The following is a 27,883-nucleotide window of genomic DNA, read 5'->3' on the forward strand; positions in this document are numbered from 1 at the left end:
CTGGATTTGAGCAAGTGAAATGCATGCTCAATTGGGTTAAGATCTGGTGATTGACTTGGCCATTGCAGAATGTTCCACTTTTTTGCACTCATGAACTCCTGGGTAGCTTTGGCTGTATGCTTGGGGTCATTGTCCATCTGTACTATGAAGCGCCGTCCGATCAACTTTGCGGCATTTGGCTGAATCTGGGCTGAAAGTATATCCCGGTACACTTCAGAATTCATCCGGCTACTCTTGTCTGCTGTTATGTCATCAATAAACACAAGTGACCCAGTGCCATTTAAAGCCATGCATGCCCATGCCATCACGTTGCCTCCGCCATGTTTTACAGAGGATGTGGTGTGCCTTGGATCATGTGCCGTTCCCTTTCTTCTCCAAACTTTTTTCTTCCCATCATTCTGGTAGAGGTTGATCTTTGTCTCATCTGTCCATAGAATACTTTTCCAGAACTGAGCTGGCTTCATGAGGTGTTTTTCAGCAAATTTAAGTCTGGCCTGTCTATTTTTGGAATTGATGAATGGTTTGCATCTAGATGTGAACCCTTTGTATTTACTTTCATGGAGTCTTCTCTTTACTGTTGACTTAGAGACAGATACACCTACTTCACTGAGAGTGTTCTGGACTTCAGTTGATGTTGTGAACGGGTCCTTCTTCACCAAAGAAAGTATGCGGCGATCATCCACCACTGTTGTCATCCGTGGACACCCAGGCCTTTTTGAGTTCCCAAGCTCACCAGTCAATTCCTTTTTTCTCAGAATGTACCCGACTGTTGATTTTGCTACTCCAAGCATGTCTGCTATCTCTCTGATGGATTTTTTCTTTTTTTTTAGCCTCAGGATGTTCTGCTTCACCTCAATTGAGAGTTCCTTAGACCGCATGTTGTCTGGTCACAGCAACAGCTTCCAAATGCAAAACCACACACCTGTAATCAACCCCAGACCTTTTAACTACTTCATTGATTACAGGTTAACAAGGGAGACGCCTTCAGAGTTAATTGCAGCCCTTATAGTCCCTTGTCCAATTACTTTTGGTCCCTTGAAAAAGAGGAGGCTATGCATTACAGAGCTATGATTCCTAAACCCTTTCTCCGATTTGGATGTGAAAACTCTCATATTGCAGCTGGGAGTGTGCACTTTCAGCCCATATTATATATATATATAATTGTTAGTGATGAGCGAGCATGCTTGTTACTACTCGGTACTCGCACGAGTATCACTGTACTCGGGCTACTCGGCGGGGACCGAGTAATCTCGCGATACTCGTGCTGTACTCGTGGTCTTCATCCCTGCATGTTGGCGCTCTTTTGAGAGCCAGCCCTCATGCAGGGATTGGTTGGCAGACCACTGCAATGCCACAGCCCTGTTAGTTGTGGAATTGCAGTGATTGGCCGGCCCGCACAGCGTGACCGAGCCTTTATACCGGCCGGCGCGCTGTGCTCTGCTCACAGCCATCCAGACAGTCAGTGCAGGGAGAGTGTCGCTGCTTCAGGGAAAGGTTTGCGGCCCTTTATAGCTATTTCCGTAGCAGGGCTGCAAACAATGTGACCAAAAGTCCTTCTCAGGACTATTGTAGTTGTATACAGGCAGGCAGGGTATAGCCAGGTCGGAGTACAGTAGCAGAGTCCTTCTCAGGACTATTGTTGCTGTATACAGGCAGGGTATAGCCAGGTCGGAATACAGGCTGGTGACCAGAAGAGTCCTTGTCAGGACTATTGTAGCAGTATACAGGCAGGCAGGCAGGCAGGGTATATAGCCATTCCTAGTGGTGACCGTATACCAGCCTTCATCATATCTGGGGCTGGTGTACACAGTCTAAAACAGTCCAGATAGTGTCAGACTTCTCAGTAATTGTCGCTCCTAAAAACCTGTTAGGTTCTTAGTGCGTCCATGCTTGCATTTAAAAACCGCACGTGTGTGCCTGTCGGTGGCAGCGTACAGGTGCACTTGTGTGCGTTTTTACCAAACTATTATATAACGCACAAGTGTAGTGTATAATACACGTCAGTCAGCAGTGGCTGATAGTGTCAGAGTTCTCATTAATTTTTGCTCCTAAAACCTGTTAGGTTCTTAGTGCGTCCGTGCTTGCATTTAAAAACCGCACGTGTGTGCCTGTCGGTGGCAGCGTACAGGTGCACTTGTGTGCGTTTTTACCAAACTATTATATAACGCACAAGTGTAGTGTATAATACACGTCAGTCAGCAGTGGCTGATAGTGTCAGAGTTCTCATTAATTTTTGCTCCTAAAACCTGTTAGGTTCTTAGTGCGTCCGTGCTTGCATTTAAAAACCGCACGTGTGTGCCTGTCGGTGGCAGCGTACAGGTGCACGATTTGCACAAACTTGGATATAACGCCCAAGTCTAGTGAATACACGTCAGCACAGCATTGCAAAATGCGCAAGGGCGTTGGCAAGGAACAAGGAAGTGGACGTGATGGTGGTGCAGGCAGAGGCCGAGGTCGTGGGCAAGCTCTAATTTCGCCACAACAAAGGGCCACATCTAGTCGCTCGCACGTCCTGTCCCAAATTCTTGGGGACCGCAGCAGTACACCGCTCTTGAACCAAGACCAGTGTCAACAGGTTGTTAGTTGGATAGCGGATAATGCTTCCAGTCAGATTGGCAACACCACAAACACTCTGTCTTCCACACGGTCAAGTGTCAGTAGCCGTGATACTGCACCGCACATTTCAGAACCTGATCCTCCTTCCTACCACAAGGCTGAGTACACGTCCTCGGACATTAATGATCCCACACTTGGACACTCGGAAGAGCTGTTCACGTTTCCATTCGCACATTCTGGCCTCTCGCCAGCTAATGTTGAAGTGGGTCATGAGGAGATCGTATGTACAGATGGCCAAATATTTGAGCAGCCACGTTCTCACGAAGTTGGCAACGTGTCTCAACAAGGGGTGGACGATGATGAGACACAATTGTCAGGAAGTCAGGAGGAGGAGCAGGGTGCGGAAGAGGAAGACGACGTGGTGGATGATCCAGTAACTGACCCAACCTGGCAGGAGGATATGCAGAGCGAGGACAGCAGTGCACAGGGGGAGGGAGGCGTAGCATCCCAACAGGCAGTAAGAAGCAGGGTGGTGGCTCCAGGCAGAAGTCAGGCAACCGTTCCCCGGAACAACAACACGACACAAGGTGCCTGTACAAATGTTAGGTCTTCCCGAGTCTGGCAGTTTTATAAGTTGGCTCCAGATGATTCTAAAAAGGCCATTTGCAACACCTGCCGTGCCAGCATCAGCAGGGGTACCAAAACTAGCAGCCTGACCACCACCAGCATGATCAGGCACATGTCAGCCAAGCACCCGACTTTGTGGGAAGTACAACAGAGTCGAAGAGCAGTGCTTGCTGATGTCACTGCTACGTCTTCGCTGGTTGTGCATGCGAGCCAATCCCCTGTCCATGCTGCCTGCGAACAAGCCTCCTCCGGTCCTGCACCTGCAGTTGCCTACGCAGAAATAACACCATCATCAAGCACGTCCTTGTCCCAGCGCAGCGTTCAGTTATCCATTCAGCAAACCTTTGAACGCAGGCGCAAATACACTGCCAACACCCCACATGCCACAGTTCTAAATCCTAACATTTCGCGACTGCTTGCGCTGGAAATGTTGCCTTTTAGGCTGGTGGAGACAGAAGCATTCCGCGACCTGATGGCGGCAGCTGTCCCACGTTACTCGGTCCCCAGCCGCCACTATTTCTCCCGGTGTGCCGTCCCCGCGTTGCATAACCACGTGTCACAAAACATCACACGTGCCCCGAACAACGCTGTTTCACCCAAAGTCCACCTAACCACAGACACGTGGACAAGTGCTTGTGGGCAAGGCCGCTACATCTCGTTGACGGCACACTGGGTTAATATTGTGGAAGCTGGGACCCAGTCTGAGCGAGGGACGGAACACGTCCTTCCCACACCAAGGTTTGCAGGCCCTACCTCAGTCAGTGTTTCACCCACACTCTACAGCTCCGGAATGTCATGCTCTTCAGCCTCCTCCTCCTCCTGCGCATCCTCATCCACTGTACCCTCCACACCAGTCCCAAGCTGGAAGCACTGCAGCACTGCCTCGGCGAAGCGGCAACAGACTGTGCTGAAGCTAATCTGCATAGGTGACAAACCCCACAATGCAGAAGAGGTGTGGACAGCTCTGAAACAGCAGGCAGATCACTGGCTCACACCTCTGAACCTAAAGCCAGGAAAGGTCGTGTGTGACAATGGCCGGAACCTGGTGGCGGCTTTGAGGCGAGGCCAGCTGACACATGTTCCATGCGTGGCCCATGTGCTCAACCTCGTGGTTCAGCGGTTTCTAAAGTCATACCCAGAGCTGTCTGATCTGCTGGTAAAAGTTCGCCGCCTGTCTGCACATTTTCGAAAGTCACCTACTGCTTCAGCCGGCCTTGCCGGCTTTCAGCGCCGTTTGCAATTTCCGGCTCACAGACTGGTGTGTGATGTCCCCACGCGTTGTAATTCAACTCTGCACATGTTGGTCAGGATATGTGAGCAGAAGAGGGCAGTTGTTGAGTACCTGCATCACCTAAGCCGTCGGGAAATGGGTCAAACTCCACACATAACACCTGAGGAGTGGAGATGGATGTCCGACCTATGTACCATCCTCCAAAACTTTGAGGACTCCACCAAGATGGTGAGTGGTGATGACGCCATTATTAGCGTCACCATACCGCTACTCTGCCTTCTAAAACGGTCTCTGCTCAAAACCAAACATGATGCATTGCAGGCGGAGCGCGATGAGTTGCAGCAAGAAACAGTAGTGGGTGTGGGTGATAACACACAGCCCAGCCTCGTCTCATCACAACGTGCAGTGGAGGACTATAACGAGGAGGAGGATGAAGACATGGAGCAAATCTCCGGCCAAATTGAGGATATGACATGCACACCAGTCATATCCTCGGTTCAGCGTGGCTGGCCAGAGGACAGGGTAGATGAGGAGGAGGAGGAGGACAGCATGTTCAGTCATCGTGTTGGTCAGGCTACTGAAGTCCTGGCTGTTAAGAGTCTGGCGCACATTGCTGACTTTATGGTAAGCTGCATGTCTCGTGACCCTCGCGTTAAGAACATCTTGGCCGACAATCATTACTGGTTGGTAACACTGTTAGACCCACGCTACAAGGAGAACTTTATGTCTCTTATTCCCGAGGCGGAGAGGTCAACCAAAATGCAGCAGTTCCGGAAGGCCATAGTCACGGAAGTAGGCAAAGCATTCCCCTCACAAAACGCTAGCGGCATAGGTCAGGAATCAGTGGACAACAAAGGCGTACAGCTGAGAGGGGCACAAGTCCAATCCGCCAGAGGTAGGGGAACAGTCTTTAAGATGTGGGACAGTTTTCTCAGCCCCTCACGTACCACAGCCCCTGAGGTGCGGGGTAGTGCCACAAGAAATCCTAAGTTTGCCCAGATGCTCAAGGAGTACCTTGCAGATCGAACAACTGTACTCCGACATTCCTCTGTGCCTTACAATTATTGGGTATCCAAGGTGGACACGTGGCATGAATTGGCTCTCTACACCTTGGAAGTCCTGGCCTGCCCTGCCGCTAGCGTTTTGTCAGAGCGTGTTTTTAGTGCCGCAGGTGGAATCATTACAGATAAACGCACCCGCCTGTCAACTGAAAATGCTGATAGGCTGACTCTGATCAAGATGAACAAGGGTTGGATTGGGCCAGACTTCACCACACCACCAGCAAATGAGAGCGGAATTTAAAGTTTGTAACGGGAATTTGCCATGTACCTCCAGTCACCCATGGGTGCACACTTCTGAACTTTGGATAATCGCTGGACTGCTACTCCTTCTCCTCATGCGCCACCATGATGACCGTTACAAGAGTTAGGCCTTTGTTTCAGGTATACCCCCAGTGGTAAATTTTTTCGCCCATTCTTTGCAGAATGGACATTACAACGACAGGAGACCCGCTCCTTTGCAATGGGAACAATGTTTTGAGGCCCTCATGCACGTCTCTATCCAGGGACAACGTGGAGCCTCCCAATTTTTGGCTGCCCTGCCAAAGGGCTATACTATAATACACCCACTTCCTGACAATGGACACTTAATGTTTTGAGGCCCTCATGCACGTCTCTATCCAGGGACAACGTGGAGCCTCCCAATTTTTGGCTGCCCTGCCTAAGGGCTATACTACAATAGACCCACTTCCTTCCAATGGGCACTTCAGGTTTACAGGCCCTCATGCACGTCTCTATCCAGGGACAACGTGGAGCCTCCCAATTTTTGGCTGCCCTGCCTAAGGGCTATACTACAATAGACCCACTTCCTTCCAATGGGCACTTCAGGTTTACAGGCCCTCATGCACGTCTCTATCCAGGGACAACGTGGAGCCTCCCAATTTTTGGCTGCCCTGCCTAAGGACTATACTACAATAGACCCACTTCCTTCCAATGGGCACTTCAGGTTTACAGGCCCTCATGCACGTCTCTATCCAGGGACTCCCAATTTTTGGCTGCCCTGCCTAAGGGCTATACTACAATAGACCCACTTCCTTCCAATGGGCACTTCAGGTTTACAGGCCCTCATGCACGTCTCTATCCAGGGACAACGTGGAGCCTCCCAATTTTTGGCTGCCCTGCCTAAGGGCTATACTACAATAGACCCACTTCCTTCCAATGGGCACTTCAGGTTTACAGGCCCTCATGCACGTCTATATCCAGGGACAACGTGGAGCCTCCCAATTTTTGGCTGCCCTGCCTAAGGACTATACTACAATAGACCCACTTCCTTCCAATGGGCACTTCAGGTTTACAGGCCCTCATGCACGTCTCTATCCAGGGACAATGTGGAGCCTCCCAATTTTTGGCTGCCCTGCCTAAGGGCTATACTACAATAGACCCACTTCCTTCCAATGGGCACTTCAGGTTTACAGGCCCTCATGCACGTCTCTATCCAGGGACAACGTGGAGCCTCCCAATTTTTGGCTGCCCTGCCTAAGGGCTATACTACAATAGACCCACTTCCTTCCAATGGGCACTTCAGGTTTACAGGCCCTCATGCACGTCTCTATCCAGGGACAACGTGGAGCCTCCCAATTTTTGGCTGCCCTGCCTAAGGACTATACTACAATAGACCCACTTCCTTCCAAAGGGCACTTCAGGTTTACAGGCCCTCATGCACGTCTCTATCCAGGGACAACGTGGAGCCTCCCAATTTTTGGCTGCCCTGTCTAAGGGCTATACTACAATAGACCCACTTCCTTCCAATGGGCACTTCAGGCTTACAGGTCCTCATGCACGTCTCTATCCAGGGACAACGTGGAGCCTCCCAATTTTTGGCTGCCCTGCCTAAGGGCTATACTACAATAGACCCACTTCCTTCCAATGGGCACTTCAGGTTTACAGGCCCTCATGCACGTCTCTATCCAGGGACAACGTGGAGCCTCCCAATTTTTGGCTGCCCTGCCTAAGGGCTATACTACAATAGACCCACTTCCTTCCAATGGGCACTTCAGGTTTACAGGCCCTCATGCACGTCTCTATCCAGGGACAATGTGGAGCCTCCCAATTTTTGGCTGCCCTGCCAAAGGGCTATACTATAATACACCCACTTCCTGACAATGGACACTTAATGTTTTGAGGCCCTCATGCACGTCTCTATCCAGGGACAATGTGGAGCCTCCCAATTTTTGGCTGCCTTGCCTAAGGGCTATACTACAATAGACCCACTTCCTTCCAATGGGCACTTCAGGTTTACAGGCCCTCATGCACGTCTCTATCCAGGGACAACGTGGAGCCTCCCAATTTTTGGCTGCCCTGCTTAAGGGCTATACTACAATAGACCCACTTCCTTCCAATAGGCACTTCAGGTTTACAGGCCCTCATGCACGTCTGTATGCAGGGTCATTGGTGAACCTCACAATTTTGGACTGCCCTGGCAAAGGAAAATACTACAAAGACTCACTTCCTCAAAATGGGCACATTAGACTCAGAGGCCTTTATGTACGTCTCTTCTCAGGGACATCGGAGTGCCACACAATGTTTTACGTAAAATCTTTCATGTATTGATCTCAAAAAGTAACATACATTAGCTCTATCTCACTATTGGGTATGTGCCCTTAACATTTCCGCCATGAAAATTCATTTTGGTGTCATTTTGGAAGGTTTTCTGGTGAGTCCGTAAAAATGGCGTAAAACGCGGACAAAATTGTTCACAGCTGTGACTTTTGAGTGATAAATGCTTCAAGGGGTCTTCCCCATGCTGTTGCCATGTCATTTGAGCACTCTTCTGAGACTTTTTTGCCATTTTTAGGGTTTCTACATGCTGCCGGTGGTCATTTCACAAAAATACTCGGGTCTCCCATAGGATAACATTGGGCTCGGTGCTCGGGCCGAGTACACGAGTATCTTGGGATGCTCGGCCCGAGCCTCGAGCACCCGAGCTTTTTAGTACTCGCTCATCACTAATAATTGTATTTCTGAACATGTTTTTGTAAACAGCTAAAATAATAAAACTTGTGTCACTGTCCAAATATTTCTGGCCCTGACTGTATATGTCGCGGGCCGGGAGGGCGCTGCGCTCACCATGCTCGGGTCCGGCGCTGCTGCTGCTCGGTGGCTCGAGCGGTGGGCTGGATCCGGGGACTCGAGCGGTGCTCCTCGCCCGTGAGTGAAAGGGGATAGTGTGGTTTGGGGGATTTGGTCTGTGACGCCACCCACGGTTTGTGGTGAGGTTGGTGCACCACCGCTTGTGACTGGCATCCCGGGAGCGATGGCCGGGAGCAGCTGGGATGTTTCTCTCCCCTCGGTGGGTAGGGGGTTTGGTGGTCCCGGGGCCCGGTGAGGTGACGGGGAGGCAGGGCTTGCAAGGTGCAGGGTCGCTTGGACTGTGCAGCGCGGTGCCGGACGGCACGGTGGTACTCACTCAGCCAAGAATGGATGCAGAGTCTCCGGTAAAACAAACGGCTGGATGGACGGGTCCCGCAGTTGGCTGCTGTGGTTTCTCCCGGACGGTTGGTGGTGGCTGCCTTTCCCTGCACCTTTTGTGTATCTTCGGTCCCAATGGCTTCCCACCGGTAACCCGCTCCCCAGCTTGTATATGGGCCGGAGGAGCTCTTTTGCTCGCAGGCTCTGGCACTGGGAATTCTAGCTGTTGCGGTAGCTGTATTTCCCTTTTGCTGTTTGGACGGTTGCCTTCAATCGGGTCTTGGATGTTTGGAAACCCCTGGGGTTCCGGTCACTAACGGATTTGACCTGTTTAATGGTGACTCCAAGCCTGGTCGTGGTCCGCAGTCCCTGCCGGTTTGTGCTGGCTTCACTTCGCTCCCCGGTTCGGTACCGGCGGGCCACCGCCCGTCCCCGGTCCTACGGTTCAACGTTGATCTGCCTCTCCTGAAGACTGCCACCACCGTCTGCCAACCTTGCTCTAAAGCAGGCTTTGCACACTACGATAGTGCAGGTGCGATGTCGGTGGGGTCAAATTGAAAATGACGCACTTCCGGCATCGCATGCGACATTGTAGTGTGTAAAGGCTCGATGATACGATTAACGAGCGCAAAAGCGTCGTCATCGTATCATCGGTGCAGCGTTGGCGTAATCCATAATTACGCTGACGCGACAGTCCGATGTTGTTCCTCGCTCCTGCGGCTGCACACATCGCTGTGTGTAAAGCCGCAGGAGCGAGGAATATCTCCTACCGGCGTCACTGCGGCTTCCGTAGGATATGCGGAAGGAAGGAGGTGGGCGGGATGTTTACATCCCACTCATCTCCGCCCCTCCGCCCCTCCGCTCCGATTGGCCGCCTGCCGTGTGACATCGCAGTGACGCCGCACGACCCGCCCCCTTAACAAGGAGGCGGGTCGCCGGCCAGAGTGACGGTCGCAGGACAGGTGAGTCCATGTGAAGCTGCCGTAGCGATAATGTTCGCTACGGCAGCTATCACAAGGATATCGCTGCTGCGACGGGGGAGGGGACTATCGCGCTCGGCATCGCAGCATCGGCCTGCGATGTCGCAGCGTGCAAAGTACTTCTAAGTGCCCGGGCTATGTACCCGGACACAGTCAGTCACTTCTTTCTCCTCCACTATTACTTCACTCTTCCACTTCCCTAACCTCACTGAACTCCTCTCCCTTCCTTTTCCCGCCTCCAAGACTGTGAACTCCTCAGTGGGTGGGGCCAACCGCCTGGCTCCACCCCACCTGGTCTGGAGGGAGGCAACAAGGATTTGGTGTCTGGCTGATGTGCCTATCTCGGGGTGTGGGGTGTGTTGGTGTAGTACCTGTGACGACCTGGCTAGTCCAGGGCGCCACATATACATATATGATTATAGGCAAGTTACTGTATAAAAAAAAAATTTGGCGTACGGGTGCAAGGACTATTTATACAAGGACAAATCACCAATAAAGCACGAAGCAGAAAAAAGAAGAAAGCGATCATGTGTCCAAGCTTATATAATTTATATTAAATCTATGATGTATATAAGCTCAGGTGGGTGGTGAATTGAAAACATGAAGAAGGCTAATTTGTGCCAAATGATACACCACAAAATATAACAATAATTATATTGGACAACAGTGTCATTCACTATTGTTGTCATTTACTATGACAGCATAATATTAGACTATTGGATTGCCATATATAATGTTATAAATTTTATACTAAGTTGTTGAGCATAAAAATTATGTACAAACAACAGCAAATTATTTTACATATTATGTCATGAAAACATTCAAACGTAGCTACTAGACTGTGGCAACACACCATCAGGTGCGATTTATAATTGCAAATGCCTGGCTACCCTGTTTTTACAAATAAAAGCAAGTCAAAAATGAATAATAGGCTGTTATGTGATGTCAAAACCAGTGGTGGATCAAATAGTGGTGTTCACCTGCACATGAGGGTCAGAGAACTACTGATCAAACATTGGTGGATACAGTGGTATAGTGTCCTGGCGTGCGCCCAATGCGCATTTTGGCTTTCCCTCAGCCTTTGTCAGGGACCATGACTAGCATGGAGAGGGCAGGTATTAATATATCTACCCTCCTCCAATTGTGGTGAGCCATGAAATGACGCGTGCCTCACCATGATGACCCAAGGATGCCGGCCACTGCATCATGGCTCAGGTGATTCCGCATCATGCTTATGTGACATGGAAGCACCCAGCCCATAGAGACACAAAGGCAGGACGGGGTCCAGGGAAGCATAGTGCACACACATGTACCAGACCACAACAACTGAATGGATAAATACATTGGGACTTGATATTACTGCATAATGCTCAATAGGGAGGCATGTCATGTGCATACATGTGGGGGCACAAATGAATACTTATATCGTGAGCACAAATTTTAGAATTAATTGTTCCTATAATAACCCATATGGCACATTATATATATATATATATATATATATATATATATATATTCATGCATATAACTACCTGCATAGAACACATAAATAGACACATCAAAGATGAGCATACAAACAAAATCCATGTATTCACAGTTATATTTATTCATATGTCACACTGTGCACATGCATGGAAAACTCGCATGTTAACCATCGATCACTTCCATCCAGTCAAAATAATATATGTTCATTATCTTGTAGATTATATTCTGTGTATGAAGGAGTGAAAATGTTAAAACCAATGCAACAAATACGATTAAAATACATAATGTTCCCAAGAATGATATGAATCCTTCAAGTAGACACTTATCGTATAAATGTTACAAAACCGGTATGAAGTTCATATTCTCATTCAGACCAGAAGGATATACAGTACCCAATGTGTATATCCATCTGAGCCAAACGTTGGCTAATTTCCCCACCTCTGAGATTAACATCCAACTGAACAATGCCACGTACTCTAAGGAGGGTGGTGTCATAACCATGATTTAATTTAAAATCTTTTGGCAGTGTTTTTAGCGTGGATGTGTCTGTGTGGCCTGACACAGCCGCTATACCCAACACATGCTCCCTAACATGTACTTTTACTTGGCAGGTGGTCAGCCACACACAGATCTTAGGGTATTGGCAGGTAATAATATATCACCGCCTTGCTACTACATGTGATCCACCTTTTGATGGTGAATGATTTATCAGCTGTGCAATTTGGGAACGTGTCAATGTGCATAATATTGGGACAAGCGATGCACCAGCCACAAGGAACACATCCATGCACTGGGGTAGAGTGAATGCTTCACAAACGTGTTCTATCGGCAGCGGCCTCATAATGGCTCCACACCAAATGGTTGCATAGGTTCTTTGACCATCTGATTGTGATATTGGGCCTCTCAGAAAGAAATCTTTGAAGGAACCTGGTCATCCTGCAATATGAGCCACGCATTCACAAAACATTCTCTCCCAGCACTGAACTCAGACTGATACCCAGTAATAAATAAGACCTGATCCTCAGACTTGGGCCTCCCAGAAGAATACAGGAGTGACTGACCTGGGGAATATTTTGAGCAGTAATATGCACGTTTCACCACCTGCCTACTGTATCCCCGCTTTTGGAGTCTGCCCATCAGGCCGAGGCTTGTGTCTCAAAGTCCACATCAGTGGAACATATCCTCTGCAGCTGAAAGAATTGTTCTGTAGGGATTGACCGAATCAGTGACCTGGGGTGTGATGAGGCAACGTGCAATAGTGTGTGTGTTGAGGTCGGCTTTCTAATTAACTCGGTCAGTAATCAATCACACTCGTCTCTATTCACCAACACATCCAGGAACTCAGTCTGATCCCTGGATGAATGGACGGTAATTAATTGTAAAATATGTCCTCATCATATAAGTCTCTCTCTCTCTCTCTCATAAGAGAAAAACATGCATATGTGTCTTTTTAGATCGTGTTTATAAATGTCTGGTTCTAACTGTATTTCACTAGCATTTATATGGCAGCTTGTGCTTGAATTCTGTTGCTTCTGGGTTGGTGAGAGGACACAGTTGTTTTTAGGGATGAGGATGTCATCTGGACCCCAGGATTCTATTCTGGGGGAGATATATTGATGACATCCTCATCCTTTGGTCGGGTGACCAAAACTCCTTCAGGGCCTTTGTTGGACATCTGAATTTGAACAATCTGAACCTAAGGTTTACCTCGGAGATAGGGGGGGATAGGATCTCCTTTTTGGATTTGTACATCAAGAGGAATCAGGACGGCTATTTGGATACTACCATTTATAGGAAACCCACGGCAACTAATAGTTTGCAACGATGGGAGAGCTGTCACCCCACTAGCCTGAAAAGAGGGATCCCCAAGGGACAGTTCCTTCGACTTCGGAGGAACTGTTCCAGTTTGGGAGATTTTCAGGCACAATCTAATAACCTTAGACGTAGGTTCAGAGATAGAGGTTACCCAGTGGGAGTGATTGATGAAGCATATAGAGTTGCAAAGGGAAGAAACAGGACAGAGTTAATTGTGCCCCGCCAGAAAATACAAAATGATGGGTTGACAAGATTGATTGGGACCTATGACGACCAGACTGATAAGATTATGGACATTTTAAGGCGGCACTGGGACATTCTTCGGGCAGACCCAGATCTGGCAGATACCCTAACTACAAAACCCTCAGTCACTTTTAGGAGAGGGAGGTCAATAAGGGACCACCTGGTCCATAGCCATTTTGAGCAACCGAAATCGGCAGGGACCTGGTTAGACAGGAGACCGATTGGGACCTTTAGGTGTGGGACCTGCAGTTTCTGTAGGTATATTGACCCCTCTAAAACCTTTGCAAGTGCAGCGACAGGGAGAGTTTTCTCTAATAGGGATTTTGCGAATTGCAAGACCACTGGAGTGGTTTACATGTGCACCTGTCAGTGTCCCAAAAATTATGTGGGGAAAACCAAGAGGGAACTAAGAGTAAGGATCGGAGAGCACATGGGGGATATTCTCCACAAGAGGGATACTGCACTTGCCCGACATATGGTCCAATACCACAATGGGGATAAAAATATCCTATTTAAGGTAATTGAGACCGTCCAAAAACATGAGAGGCTGGGTGACTGGAATAGGGCGATTCTCCAAAGGGAAACGAGGTGGATTTACCTGTTGCGTAGTATGTCCCCGGATGGGATTAATGAGCAATTAAATTTCACCAGTTTCATTTAACTTCCCTTTGAATGGTTCATGGTGGTCTGGGAACCCCCTTTTTCACATTACTATGGGATGAGTTATTGAGCGGAGCTGATTTCTATGCCTATGTGCGTATTGTCCCTATAGGACGAGCAATGGTTAATTTTGTGGCGATATAATGATATCGCTCCTTCCTTATTTCTCTATTTATATGAATAGCCCTATCTTACTCGTGAGTCACGTGACTAGCCTCCACTACAGGTGACGCTCTTATTGCTATGAGGGCGTCTTTTGCAAGTGGAGCGCAGTGTGCGTTCCACTATCGTAAAGTCATGTGATCTGCCAATTACCCTCCCCTAACATGTGACCCTCTGTTCTCCATGTGGGCGTTCCTGACAAGTGGAACGCAATGTGCGGTCCATGTGCCGGAACTTCTGGTGTGACGTCGGAGGCCTGGAAGTGTGTGCAAGGCCTGGTGGGGAATATTGACTTCCAGTCCTACGTCACAGAGACTTCAAACCGGAAGTGACCGCCGGCAGAATGGCGCGGCGTTTGAAAATATCATGGACAGTAAGTCTCATGGGGGCGGGGTAAAATGGCGTTTATCGAGTTGACATAAGTGGAGGTGGTGTGTGGCCAAATGAGGCATTACCTCTGATACCACTAATGAGCTAGGACCCAGATTCTTGTGGTCCTGAGTGGCGTTACCAGGCACAGCAACCGTTCCTCCACTGTGAGATCGGCTTTACAGATTGAAAATCTCCTGATGAACCCCCAGACATCCTGAGGGAGAAACGCGTTGAGATATGCTGAGATGATATGCTAAATGACATGATAAGTACTTTAATCATTGTGAGATTAATATTATGATATAACCTGACAAAGGGATATAATAAGTACTTTAATCATTCCAAAATGTCAAATATTTTATCTGAGATTGGTGTGCAGTTGTATCTACATGCCCTTTAGGATGGAAGTATAGCCTGTTTACCCTTAAGGAAATTAGTGCAATTTGGGTCTACTTTGAGGGGGAGACTACTTGATCTGATCTGTATTTACAATAGAGAGTGGTTGCCCTGACGATGTAGGCTTGTGTCCTATGGGATGGGAGTACCTTCTGATCATCCTCAAGGGAATTATTGTGATTATGGTCCACCCCTATAGGGGAACTACTTGATTATATATATATGTTGACCTGACATGTATTAACAATATACAGTGGTTACCCAGACTATTTAGGCTTGTGTCCTCTGGAATAAGAGTACCATTGGTCATACTTAAGGGAATTAGTGTGATTATGTTTCACCCTGATAGGGGAACTACTGGATCTCATACGTATTAACTAAACTGCATACCAGACTTTTTAGGTTTTTCGACCTGCACTTTTTTTCACGTACACTTTTTGGTGCTGGTGGTTTTATGGTTGGAGGGACAGGAAGGGACAGCTGCCGAGGAGCGGGGGCACCGAGTATTAGGGTGTTTACACTCCGCTGGTAGGTAGGGGAAATTCATAGGGCTAGGATAGGCCCCCCCCTCCCCTGCCTACATCCTCAATATCGACATCTGGCGCACGTGTCTCCTCCCTTTTCACCCGCCCAACCACTTTTAAGTGGCTATTCCTCTTTTGACTGCACTGACAGTTTTTTAGAAATTGACTAATAAAGATTGATATTTTTAATATAGGAATTTTTTTCATGGTGTTTTGATAATTGGGTTCCTCCCTGTATTTTGAATTTGAGGTATAAATGTGCTTGAATTCTGCAATCAATATTCAGATGAATGTGAGACCTGCAAAGATGTCTGCAGCAAATATTCCCCATCTGAATATACGATAATGCTGGATGAAACACAGGTTGCGATTACCGTCATATAAAGATGTCTAAAAGAAAAAGGAACTCATATAAAATGTCTTTGCATCTTACAGGAAGATGTTCCATCATGAAGACTTTTTTTGATAATGCTAAATATGGTCCTCTAACATCTGCAGTATTTCTGGAAGGAGAAGAAATTAAGTTTGATTGTCTACCTAATTTCCATACCCCAGATAGCCAGAGCAGTGGAATTAGAACGTGTCTTCCTGATGGAGAATTCACTGCAGCAAAATGTTCTAGTGAGTATAATTACTTAATTGTAGGTAATACAGTGCTGCTCACTATTATTAGCACCCCTTACTTTTTTCATAGACTGTACAATATCTTCAAAAATAAATGGAAATGTACCAAAGTTATATCCTCAGGATTTTGTAATTACTGGTCCAAAGTAATACAATAATAAAACAATGTTTGTCAACTTATATATTGCAATTTCAAAGAAGAAACAGAATAAACAACATGTGCAGCAATAAAGGAACCCCTATTAATACTTGGTTGCCCCCCTCTAATTAATGCTTCGTTGGACACCCTTTGGTATTGATGAAAGCCTCCAAACGTTTCTTGTAGCCATCTTTAAGCTTCTTGCACTTCTCAGCTGGTATTTTTTCCCATTCTTACTTTGCAGTTTGTTCAAGCTCTTGAATGTTTGCAGGGTTCTTTGTCCCAATGGCAGATTTCATCTCACCCCAAAGTATTTCAAAGGGATTGAGGTCAGGACTAGAGTTGAGCGCGGTTCTAGGTTCGAGGTTCTCCAGTTCTAAGCTCGAGTGATTTTTGGGGCTGTTCGAGATCGAACTAGAACTCGAGCTTTTTGCAAAAGCTCGATAGTTCTAGATACGTTCGAGAACGGTTCTAGCAGCAAAAAGCAGGGCTTTTTACAGCTACAGTGAGCAGGAGCCATCGCTGGCAGCCTGCCAGAAGCTGGTAACCAAGATAAACATCGGGTATCCAACCAAAGCGCTTTGGTTAGTAACCCGATGTTTATCTTAGTTACGTGCAGGAAGCCCACACTTCCCGCTCAGCTCACTCCGCCCCCTCCTGCCCACGGCATGTACACATACACACACACACACGTACACATACATACACACACACACACACATCCCCCCCCCCCGCTCGGCTTACCTGCGGTGATGAAGTCCCGCCATCCCGACCTCAGCGCTGTCACTGTCCTCCATGGCCGCCGCTTGTCACATCACCTCTCGCTTCCGACCCGAGACTGACTAGCGGTGACGTCACGGACCTCTCGCGATACTTGATGTGAAGGCGCCGGTCATTGACCTCAGTGACAGGGGCTGTCAGTGTGCTGGAGATCAGCGCATGTAATGTACCTCACTGACAGCAGCACTTGTCATGCCCTGCAGTGACCTGGGCTGACCCATTGATGTTAGCTCAGGTCACTGCATTGCTCTCCCAGCCAATGGGGAACATCCTGCTCTTCATTGACTGGGACAGTGTGGATCGTCATGGCAACCCCTTGGATTACACCAGACCTGGATTTGTTTTTCCTTCTAATAAATTGGTTAAAGAGGGAATGTTTTGGGGAGTGTTTTTTCAAATAAAAATGTGGTTGTCGTCTATTTTTTTTTTTATTACTGACTGGGTTGGTGATGTCGGGTATCTGATAGACGCCTGACCTCACCAACCCCAGGGCTTGATGCCAGGTGACATTACACATCTGGTATTAACCCCATATATTACCCCGTTTGCCACCGCACCAGGGCGCGGGATGAGCTGGGGCGAAGCACCAGGATTGGCGCATCTAATGGATGCGCCACTTCTGGGGCGGCTGCGGCCTGCTATTTTTAGGCTGGGGAGAGTCCAATAACCATGGACCTCCCTAGTCTGAGAATATCAGGCCCCAGCTGTCTGCTTTACTTTGGCTGGTAATCCAATTTTGGGGGACCCCTACGTGTTTTTTTTTTTAATTATTTATTTAATTTAAAATAACAGCGTGGGGTGCCCTCAGTTTTGGATTACCAGCCAAGGTGAGGTTGCCAGCTGTGGTCTGCAGGCTGCAGCCGTCTGCTTTACCCTAGCTGGCTACAAAACTAGGAGGAACCCTACGTCATTTTTTTTTAATTTTTTTGGCTAAATACAAAGCTAAGCACCCCTTAGTGCCACATGAAAGGCACCAAAGGGTGCTCCACTTTTTTCTCCACTTTTTTCTCCACTTGAGAAAAAATGGAGAAAAAGTGGAGAAAAAGTGGAGAAAAAAATGGAGAAAAAATGGAGAAACAGTGGAGAAACAGTGGAGAAACAGTGGAGAAAAAATGGAGAAAAAGTGGAGAAAAAAATGGAGAAACAGTGGAGAAACAGTGGAGAAACAGTGGAGAAACAGTGGAGAATAAATGGAGAAAAAGTGGAGAAAAAAATGGAGAAAAAGTGGAGAAACAGTGGAGAAAAAGTGGAGAATAAATGGAGAAAAAGTGGAGAATTTTTTTCTCCACTTTTTCTCCACCTTTTCTCCATTTTTTTCTCCACTTTTTCTCCACTTTTTCTCCATTTATTCTCCACTTTTTCTCCACTTTTTCTCCACTTTTTCTCCACTTTTTCTCCACTTTTTCTCCACTTTTTCTCCGTTCTTTTTCTATGGTCGGTCTACCCATTAGCTCTGCCATGCATACTGTAGCTCTACACCTACTGCACATGTTACTTTATGATTGACATCTCTTTCGTACCAGAGCTGTCTAAGCCTACTCTGACCCCATATTTGTCATTACTATATTGTCCTTGTACTGTATTATGACATTTGTATCATGTGTTTCATTTCTTGCTGTGTTGCAATTTTTTTGCTGCATCCCAATTGTACCTCTACATTGTTCAAGTTTATGTTATTGTTCTCTCACTCTTATGTGATACTGATTATTGTCATTTTTCATGATTACATGCAGATAAGTCCAATCTGACGAAGGCTCAGGCCGAAACGTCATTTGTAACTTGTTTTGGACAAAAACATATATGCTTATGAAAAAAAAAATTTCTTAATACGGACCAATAAAGAGTGATTTTGCATTACTATCCATTGTGACTTACTGACTTAGTCTGGGAGATATAGAGTGCCGAGGTTACTCACTAATTTTATCTATTATTACCTCTGAGCACCTATATACCAGTGAGCAGAGCTTCCTCTACAGTAGTTCTCCTGATTAGGCATGCCCTTACCTCATGAGCAGGGCATTGCAGCTTTGGTAGCAACCATTACGACATGGACTCTGCTGCTGTGGACCCGGGGAGAGTGAGTGCAGATTCATTGCACCCACACTCCTCACATGAAGGGTCCGCACTCCTAGAAAATGGGGGATACATTCCCTGAGTGTCTCCCCCTCCATATTCTAGACGGTCCAGAGTCGTCGTGGGACCCCTTTATTTTTTTTCTTACAATAAATTGGTTAAAGAGGAAATGTTTTGGGGACTGTTTTGTCAAATAAATTTCTTTTGTCGATTTTTTGTTTTTGTTAGTACTGACAGTTTATGATGTTGGGTATCTAATAGACGCCATGACATCACAAACTGCTGGGCTTGATCTCAGGTGACTTTACAGCTAGTATCAACCCGATTTATTACCCCGTTTGCCACTGCACCAGGGCACGGGATGAGCTGGGGTGAAGCGCCAGGATTGGCGCATCTAGTGGATGCGCCACGTCTGGGGTGCCTGCAGCCTGTTATTTTTAGGCTGTGAAGGCCCAATAACTATGGACCTTCCCACCCTGAGAATACCAGACCACAGCTGTCCGCTTTACCTTGGCTGGTGATCCAATTTGGGGGGGAACCTACTTTTATTGTGTAATTATTAATATTTATAAAATAATTATAAAAAAGAGCCTGAGGGGACCTCCACATTGGATCCCCAACCACGGTAAAGCTGCCAGCTGTGGTTTTCAGGCTACAGCCGTCTGCTTTACCCTAGCTGGCTATCAAAAATGGGGGGACCCAACGTCATTTTTTTTTTTTAACTATTTTTTAAATAGAAAAAATTAATGGGCTTCCCTGTATTTTGATTGCCAACCAAGGTAACGGCAGGCAGATGGGGGTGGCAACCCATAGCTGTCTGCTTTATCTGCGCTGAGAATCAAAAATACCGCGGAGCGCTACGTCATTTTTTTAAAGATTTATTTTTACAGCACTGTGATGTCCAGCAATCAAAATACAGGGAAGCCCATTTTATTTTTAGTTATTTAAATAAATAATTAAAAAAAAATATATATGGGCTCCCGCTGCATTTTTTGTATTGCTAGCTAAGGGTAATCCAAGCAGCTACTGGCTGCTAACCCCCACTGCTTGGTGTTACCTTCACTGGCAATGTAAAATCCAGGGAAGCATTTTTTATTTTTTTTGCCAAAAAACTACAAAAAAAGGACGTGAGCTTCGCCATATTTTTGTATGCTAGCCAGGTATAGCAGGCAGGTGCTGGAAGAGTTGGATACAGCGCCAGAAGATGGCGCTTCTATGAAAATGCCATTTTCTGAGGCGGCTGCAGACTGCAATTCGCAGCAGTGGGGCCCAGAAAGCTCAGGCCAACCTGTGGTGCGGATTCCAATCCCCAGCTGCCTAGTTGTACCTGGCTGGACACAAAAATGGGGCAAAGCCTACGTCATTTGTTTTCTAATTATTTCATGAAATTCATGAAATAATAAAAAAAGGGCTTCCCTTTATTTTTGGTTCCCAGCCGGGTACAAATAGGCAACTGGGGGTTGGGGGCAGCCGTACCTGCCTGCTGTACCTGGCTAGCATACAAAAATATGGCGAAGCCCACATAATTTTTTCAGGGGGCAAAAAACTTCTGCATACAGTCCTGGATGGAGTATGCTGAGCCTTGTAGTTCTGCAGCTGCTGTCTGTCTGTATGGAGAAGAGCAGACAGCAGCTGCAGAACTACAAGGCTCAGCATACTCCATCCAGGACTGTATGCAGAAGTTTTTTGCCCACCAAAAAAATGATGTGGGCTTCGCCATATTTTTGTATGCTAGCCAGGTACAGCTGGCAGCCACGGGCTGCCTCCAACCCCCAGTTGCCTATTTGTACCCGGCTGGGAACCAAAAATATAGGGAAGCCCGTTTTTTTTAATTATTTCACTTATTTCATGAAATAATTAAAAAACAAATGACGTGGGCTTCGCCCCATTTTTGTGTCCAGCCGGGTACAACTAGGCAGCTGGGGATTGGAATCCGCAGCACAGGTTAGCCCGGGGTTTGTGGGCACCTCTGCTGCGGATTTCAGTCCGCAGCCGTCCCAGAAAATGGCGCTCTCATAGAAGTGCCATCATCTGGCGCTGTATCCAACTCTTCCAACAGCCCTGGAGCCGGGTGGCTTGTTGGGTAATCATGAGTTAATACTGGCTTTGTTTTACTAGCCAGTATTAAGCCAGAGATTCTTAATGTCAGGCACGTTTGACCCTGCCATTAAGAATCTCCAATAAAGGGTTAAAAAAAAAACACCACACAGAGAAAAAATACTTTAATAGAAATAAATACACAGACACATTAGAGACTCCATCTTTATTACCCCCTGTCAGCCCTCCACGATCCTGCTCTTCTGTCTTCTTTCTTTCTAGTGTAGTAGTAGTGACGATTGTAGTGAGGATGAGATTCACCAGCTCATCACTTGGGGCTGGGGAACCTCCATCCTCACTACAATCATCACTACAATCGGGAAGCAGCGTGCAGCCTTCACTCCGTGAGTGAACAGTGCTGGCTGCTAGCGGTAACGCTGACAGACGCGTTACCATAGCAACGGTGCTCTCGGAGCCGCGGTTAGCGGTGACGTCACAGCTAACTGCGTTGCTATGGCAACGGTGATCTCCGTTAATGACCGGCTGTGTCAGCCGGTCCCTAACGGAACGGGGAGTCGACCGTGTGCTAGAGCATGTCGCCGGTACACGGCGATACACATATGTGCACCGTGTACCGGAGAGATGCACTTGCAGGTCCTACATGACGTGTCATAGTCATGTGACCAGTCTGTAGCCAATGAGATAATAGCCACGTGACTGGTCACATGGCTATTTTGACGTCACGATAGGTCCTGCATCTCTGCTGGCAGTGCAGGTCACCGGGAGGATTCAGCGATCATCGGATGGAATAGCGGCAGGAGACAGAGTGCAGAAGGGATCGCGAGGACCGGTTAAGTGTTATGGCAATGTTTATTAACTGTTTGTGTACATTTATCATGCATTTTTATGTGTTTGTGATTGCCTCCCATTCTAGCCTATACGTTCGAGTTCGGTTCGTCGAACGTTCGACGAGCCGAACTCGAACGGGACCCCGTTCGGCGAACCGGCCTCGAGCCGAACCGGGACCAGTTCGCTCATCTCTAGTCAGGACTCATTGCGGTCCATTTTAAAATAGTTCATATTTTCTATTTCAACCATTCCTGTGTACTTTTGGTTGTGTGCTTTTGGTGGATCTATAATCATTTACTCAAACCAAGTTTTTCTACACTGGGTAGGACATTTTGGTCTAAAATCTCTTGACAATTTTTTGATTTTATGATTCCTGTCATACGGTCAAGGCCTCCAGCACCAAATGCAGCAAAGCAACTGCAGAAACATTATGGATCCTCCACCATGCTTAACTATTGGTAGGATATTCCTTTCCTTATAAACTTCATTGTGCCTTCTATAAATAAACTGTTGCTTTGCATTGCCAAAAAGGTCTATTTTTTTCATCTGTCCACAGAACATTTTTTTAGAAGGATTGTGGTTTGTCATAGTACTCTTTGGCACAGCTCAGTCATTCCTTTTAATGTCTATTCTTCACCAATGGTTTCTTCCTTGGTTCTCACCCATAAAGCTCTGCTTGGTTTAGTATGTGGCGTATGGTACTTGTTGAAACCATGACCCAAGACTTTTCCAGGTTGGCTTTTAGATCTTTGAATGCTTGATATGGTGCTTTTTCTCCATTCGCACCAACCTTCAAAAGGCATCTACTGTCATATTTCCTATTTCCATCACATCCAAGCAGGTTCTTGACTGTTCCATGCTTGGCAAACATCTCAGCATGTCACATCTCTTCTCGCTGCCGGCCCGAGACTGTCATTAGCGGTGACATCACGGGCTCTCGCGATACTCTGTTCTGAAGGCAGCGGTCATTGAACTCAGTGACGGCTCTGCTGTCAGGAGTGCAGCGATCACCGCAGGTAATGTACCTCACTAAGCTCCTGACAGCAGCACCTGGGACCTATTGATGTTAGCTCAGGTCACTGCATTGCTCTCCCAGCCAGTATGGAACATTCTGTTCTTCATTGACTGGGACATTGACTATGGTATGGATCGTCATGGGAACCCCTTGGATTACAGCAGACCTGGATTTGGTTTTTTTTCTAATAAATTGGTGAAAGAGGGAATGTGTTGGGAGGTGTTTTTTCAAATAAAAATGTGTTTGTCGTCTATTTTTTTTTTTTTTAGTGACTGGGTTGGTGATGTCGGGTATCTGATAGATGCCTGACCTCACGAACCCCAGGGTTTGATGCCAGGTGACATTACACATCTGATATTACCCCGTTTGCCACCGCACCAGGGCAACGGGATGAGCTGGAGCGAAGCACCAGGATTGGCGCATCTAATGGATGCGCCACTTCTGGGGCGGCTGCGGCCTGTTATTTTTAGGCTGGGGAAAGTCCAAAAACCATGGACCTCCCTAGTCTGAGAATATCAGACCCCAGCTGTCCGCTTTACCTTGGCTAGTGATCCAATTTTGGGGGGACTCGCACGTATTTTTTTTTAATTATTTATTTAATTTAAAATAACAGCGTGGGGTGCCCTCAGTTTTGGATTACCAGCCAAGGTGAAGCTGCCAGCTGTGGTCTGCAGGCTGCAGCCATCTGCTTTACCCTAGCTGGCTACAAGAAAAGGGGGAACCCCACATCATTTATTTTTTTAAATTTAGTTATGTTTTTGGCCAAATACAAGGCTAAGCACCCTTTAGTGCCACATGAAAGGCACCAAAGGGTGCAAAATTACAAAATGCAGGAGAGTGGGACATTATGTGTCTTTCTGCCATTATAATGACAGAAAAGACTGATTTGAAGTGTACAAGCACAGGAAAATCACCAGAGCGCTCTGCGCTGTGAAAAACAATAGAAAATGGCAATGGAGTGAACATGTGACCACCTCATGTAGGTTGAAGCTATGGATCCTGGGTAAATTTATGTATTTTCCCTCCTTCAGTTTTTTTGCAGTAGGCAAAATAAAGGGAAGGCACACGGATGACAAACAGATGACATACGGACCATATACGGAATGGAAACGGATGCCGCACAGATGCACCCGTAAAAAAAACTGACCGTTTTTTGCAGACCACAAAAACGGATCGGTCGTGTTAATGTAGCCTTATTCTGATCTGCGGTGACGTCACCGCTGACAGGCGCGTTGCTATAGCAACGGTGATCTTCGTTATTGACCGGCTGTGGCAGCCGGTGAATAACGGAATGAAGAAGCAGAACGGGGAGTCGACCATGTGCCAGAGCATGTCGCTGGTACACGGAAATACACAAATGATCACCACGTACCGGAGAGATGCATTGACAGGTCCTAGCATGACGTCAAAGCCATGTGACCAGTCTGTAGCCAATGAGATAAAAGACACGTGACTGGTCACATGCTATTTTGATGTCACAATAGGTCCTATCATCAGTGCTGGTTACCGGGAGGACGCAGCGATTATCGGAAGGAAAAGCAGCGAGAGACAGAGTGCAGGACGGATCGCGGGGACAGGTAAGTGTTATGGCAATGTTTATTAACTGTATGTGTACATTTATAATGTGTTTTTATGTGTTTGCCTCCCATTGTTTTCAATGGGGTTCGAGAGGTTCATCGAACGGCTCGCCAAACCGAACTCAAACGCGGCCTACGTTTGACGAACCGAGTCGAACTCGAGCCTCTAGAGGGTGGTTCATCTCTACACATGAGCACTAACAATTTATCACAGGAGATTCTCATTTGTGATTTACCACAGGTGAGTCAAAATGTGTTTCCATACTAATTTAATGTAAGGGGTGCCAATACCAATGTCCCAGCAAGATTTCGTTTTTTCTAGTTTCTATTTTTCCCTCATAATGTTTTTTGTTTTAAATTGTTGTTTATTTGTTATTTTGCATTTAACACGAGTGCTCTGTACAAAAAAGCTGTTTCACTTGATTCATTTTTTCAGGAGATATTTCACATTATGTACTTAATCTTTAAGCATGCAAATAACAATGAGCAGGACTGTATAAGGTTATAAAAAACAAAGTATTAACGGCTGTCACTAAGAACTAGTGTTGAGCCACCCTCCTAGTGTTCAAGTTCGGTTCGGTTGGTCGAACGACGGGTGTGTTCGGCGAACGTTCGACGAACACCTTCGAACCTCCTTGAAAACAATGGCAGGCAAACACAAACACATACAAACACATTATACATGTCCACATACAGTTAATAAACATTGCTATTATACTTACAGGTCCCCGCGACGCGTCCTGCACTCTGTCTCCCACCGCTTTTCCTTCCGATCATCACTGTGCCCTCCCGGTAACCAGCACTGATGATAGGACCTTCCGTGACGTCATCATAGCATGTGACCAGTCACGTGTGTATTATCTCATTGACTACAGACTGGTCACCTGGCTAGACATCATGCTAGGTCCTGTCAGTGCATCTCTCCGGTACGCGGTGCTCGTTTGAGCATCTCCGTGTACCAGCGAGATGCTTGGGCACATGCTTGGCTCCCCATTCCTGCATGTTGGCGCTCTTTGCAGAGTCAGCCCACATACAGGGACTGGATGCCACAGCCGGTGAAAAGCGACACCGGGAATCAGGTGATCGGAGATCACCGTTGCTATAGTATGTCAGAATACATGTATGGCATGTCAGAATACTATTTCAATGGTGGCAGCGGTGATTGCACCATTTACAACCTGCAGCCTCTGCTCACTCACTGAGTGATTAGACTGCACGGGAGCAGCAGCGTCTTCCTCCTATGCAGTGCTGTCTTATGTAGCAGAGCTGCATGGGTTGAAGGAGAAAGAAGACAGAAGACCAGGATCATGGAGGGGTGAGAGGGAGTAATAAACATGGAGCCTCTAAGTATGTCTGTGTATTTATTTCTATTAAAGTATTTTTTTCTGTGTGGTGTCTTTTTTTTTTATTTAACCCATTATTGGAGATTCTTAATGGCCGGGTCAAACTTGCCTGACATTAAGAATCTCTGGCTTAATACTAGCTAGTAAAAAAGGCTACTATTAACCCATTATTACCCAGCAAGCCACCCATCACCAGGGCAGCTGGAAGAGTTGGATACAGTGCCAGATGATGACGCTTCTATGAAAGCGCCATTTTCTGGGGCGGCTGCAGACTGCAATTCGCAGCAGAGGGGCCCAGAAACCTCGGGCCAACCTGTGCTGGGGATTCCAATCCCCAGCTGCCTAGTTGTACCTGGCTGGACACAAAAATGGGGCAAAGCCCATGTCATTTTTTCTTTTTTTTAATTATTTCATGAAATTCATGAAAAATTAAAAAAAGGGCTTCCCTATATTTTTAGTTCCTAGCCGGGTACAAATAGGCAGCTGGGGGTTGGGGGCAGCCGTACCTGCCTGCTGTACCTGGCTAACATACAAAAATATGGCAAAGCCCACGTCATTTTTTTGGTGGGCAAAAAATTCCTGCATACAGTCCTGGATGGAGTATGCTGAACCTGGTAGCTCTGCAGCTGCTGTCTGCTCTCCTGCATACACTAGTGGATGAAGTATGCTGAGCCTTGCAGTTCTGCTCCCCCTGCCTCTCCTTCCAGTATACAGTCCTGGATGATGGATGCTGAGCCTTATAGTTGTGCAGCTGCTGTCTGCTCTCCTGCATACACTAGTGGATGAAGTATGCTGAGCCTTGCAGTTCTGCTCTCCCTGCCTCTCCTTCCAGCGTACAGTCCTGGATGGTGGATGCTGAGCCTTGTAGTTCTGCAGCTGCTGTCTTCTCTCCTCCATACAGAGAGACAGCAGACCTCAGCTGCAGAGCTACAAGGCTCAGCATACTCCATCCAGGAATGTCTGCAGGAGTTTTTTGCCCACCAAAAAAAATTATGTGGGCTTCGCCATATTTTTGTATGCTAGCCAGGTACAGCAGGCAGCTACGGGCTGCCCACAACCCCCAGCTGCCTATTTGTACCCGGCTGGGAAACAAAAATATAAGGAAGCCCTTTTTTTTTTTTTTTTTTAATTATTTCATGAAATAATTAAAAATAAAATGACATGGGCTTCGCCCCATTTTTATGTCCAGCCAGGTACAACTAGGCAGCTGGGGATTGGTATCCGCAGCACAGGATGCCCAAGCTTTCTGGGCACCCCTGCTGCTAATTGCAGTCCACAGCCACCCCAGAAAATGGCGCTTTCATAGAAGCGCCATCTTCTGGCGCTGTATCCAACTCTTCCAGCTGCCCTGGTGACGGGTGGCTCGGCCTGAAATTCATGGTGTCACGCCAATATTAGACATGGCCACCATGAATTTCTAGTACAGATAAAAAAAAAAAAAAACACAACACAGAAAAATATTTTTATTAGCAATAAAACACAACACAATTAGTGACTCCATCTTTATTGAAATAAAGAACCCCCCTCCACAGTAATGTTGTCCAATCCAGATCCAATATCTTCTGATTGGTTTGCTGGAAGGCAAAGTGATCAGATGATGTGTCAGGTTCAAGGGCCTGAATCACATGACACAGCAGCTGATTGTATAAAAGCCGTTTATATACAATCAGCTGAGGAATCAGTGCAAAAAAAAAAACAAAACAAATTACACACTTCTGTGCAGACTCCTGTCCGACAGCATCAGCTGATAGTTTAGCCGGCCGGGTGGTAAAAAGCCGTTTTCACAGATCGACTTATAATGTCAGCTGATTCCGCTGATCATCGCCATGTCTGAGATGGTGGAGGGGAGAGGGGAGGCGAGGGATGGGAGGGGGAGAGGGGATAGGGGGTCTAGGGGAGAAAGCAATGCAGCCTCATTCCGTGAGCTGG

The 27,883-nt window shown here is 47.0% G+C and overlaps 1 protein-coding gene across 1 annotated transcript in view; it reads left to right on the top strand.

Annotated features, from left to right (window-relative positions):
• LOC142250054 (complement factor H-related protein 1-like) overlaps nucleotides 1-27,883 on the top strand; it is a 513,811-nt gene that overhangs the window by 143,578 nt on the left and 342,350 nt on the right. Inside the window, exon 3 of the mRNA XM_075322116.1 lies at nucleotides 15,953-16,138. Within this exon, the coding sequence (XP_075178231.1) occupies nucleotides 15,953-16,138 (186 nt within the window). The remainder of the gene's footprint in view (nucleotides 1-15,952; nucleotides 16,139-27,883) is intronic.

The sequence above is a fragment of the Anomaloglossus baeobatrachus genome, chromosome 8 (assembly GCF_048569485.1).
Source record: "Anomaloglossus baeobatrachus isolate aAnoBae1 chromosome 8, aAnoBae1.hap1, whole genome shotgun sequence".
Classification (NCBI taxonomy): Eukaryota; Metazoa; Chordata; class Amphibia; order Anura; family Aromobatidae; genus Anomaloglossus; species Anomaloglossus baeobatrachus.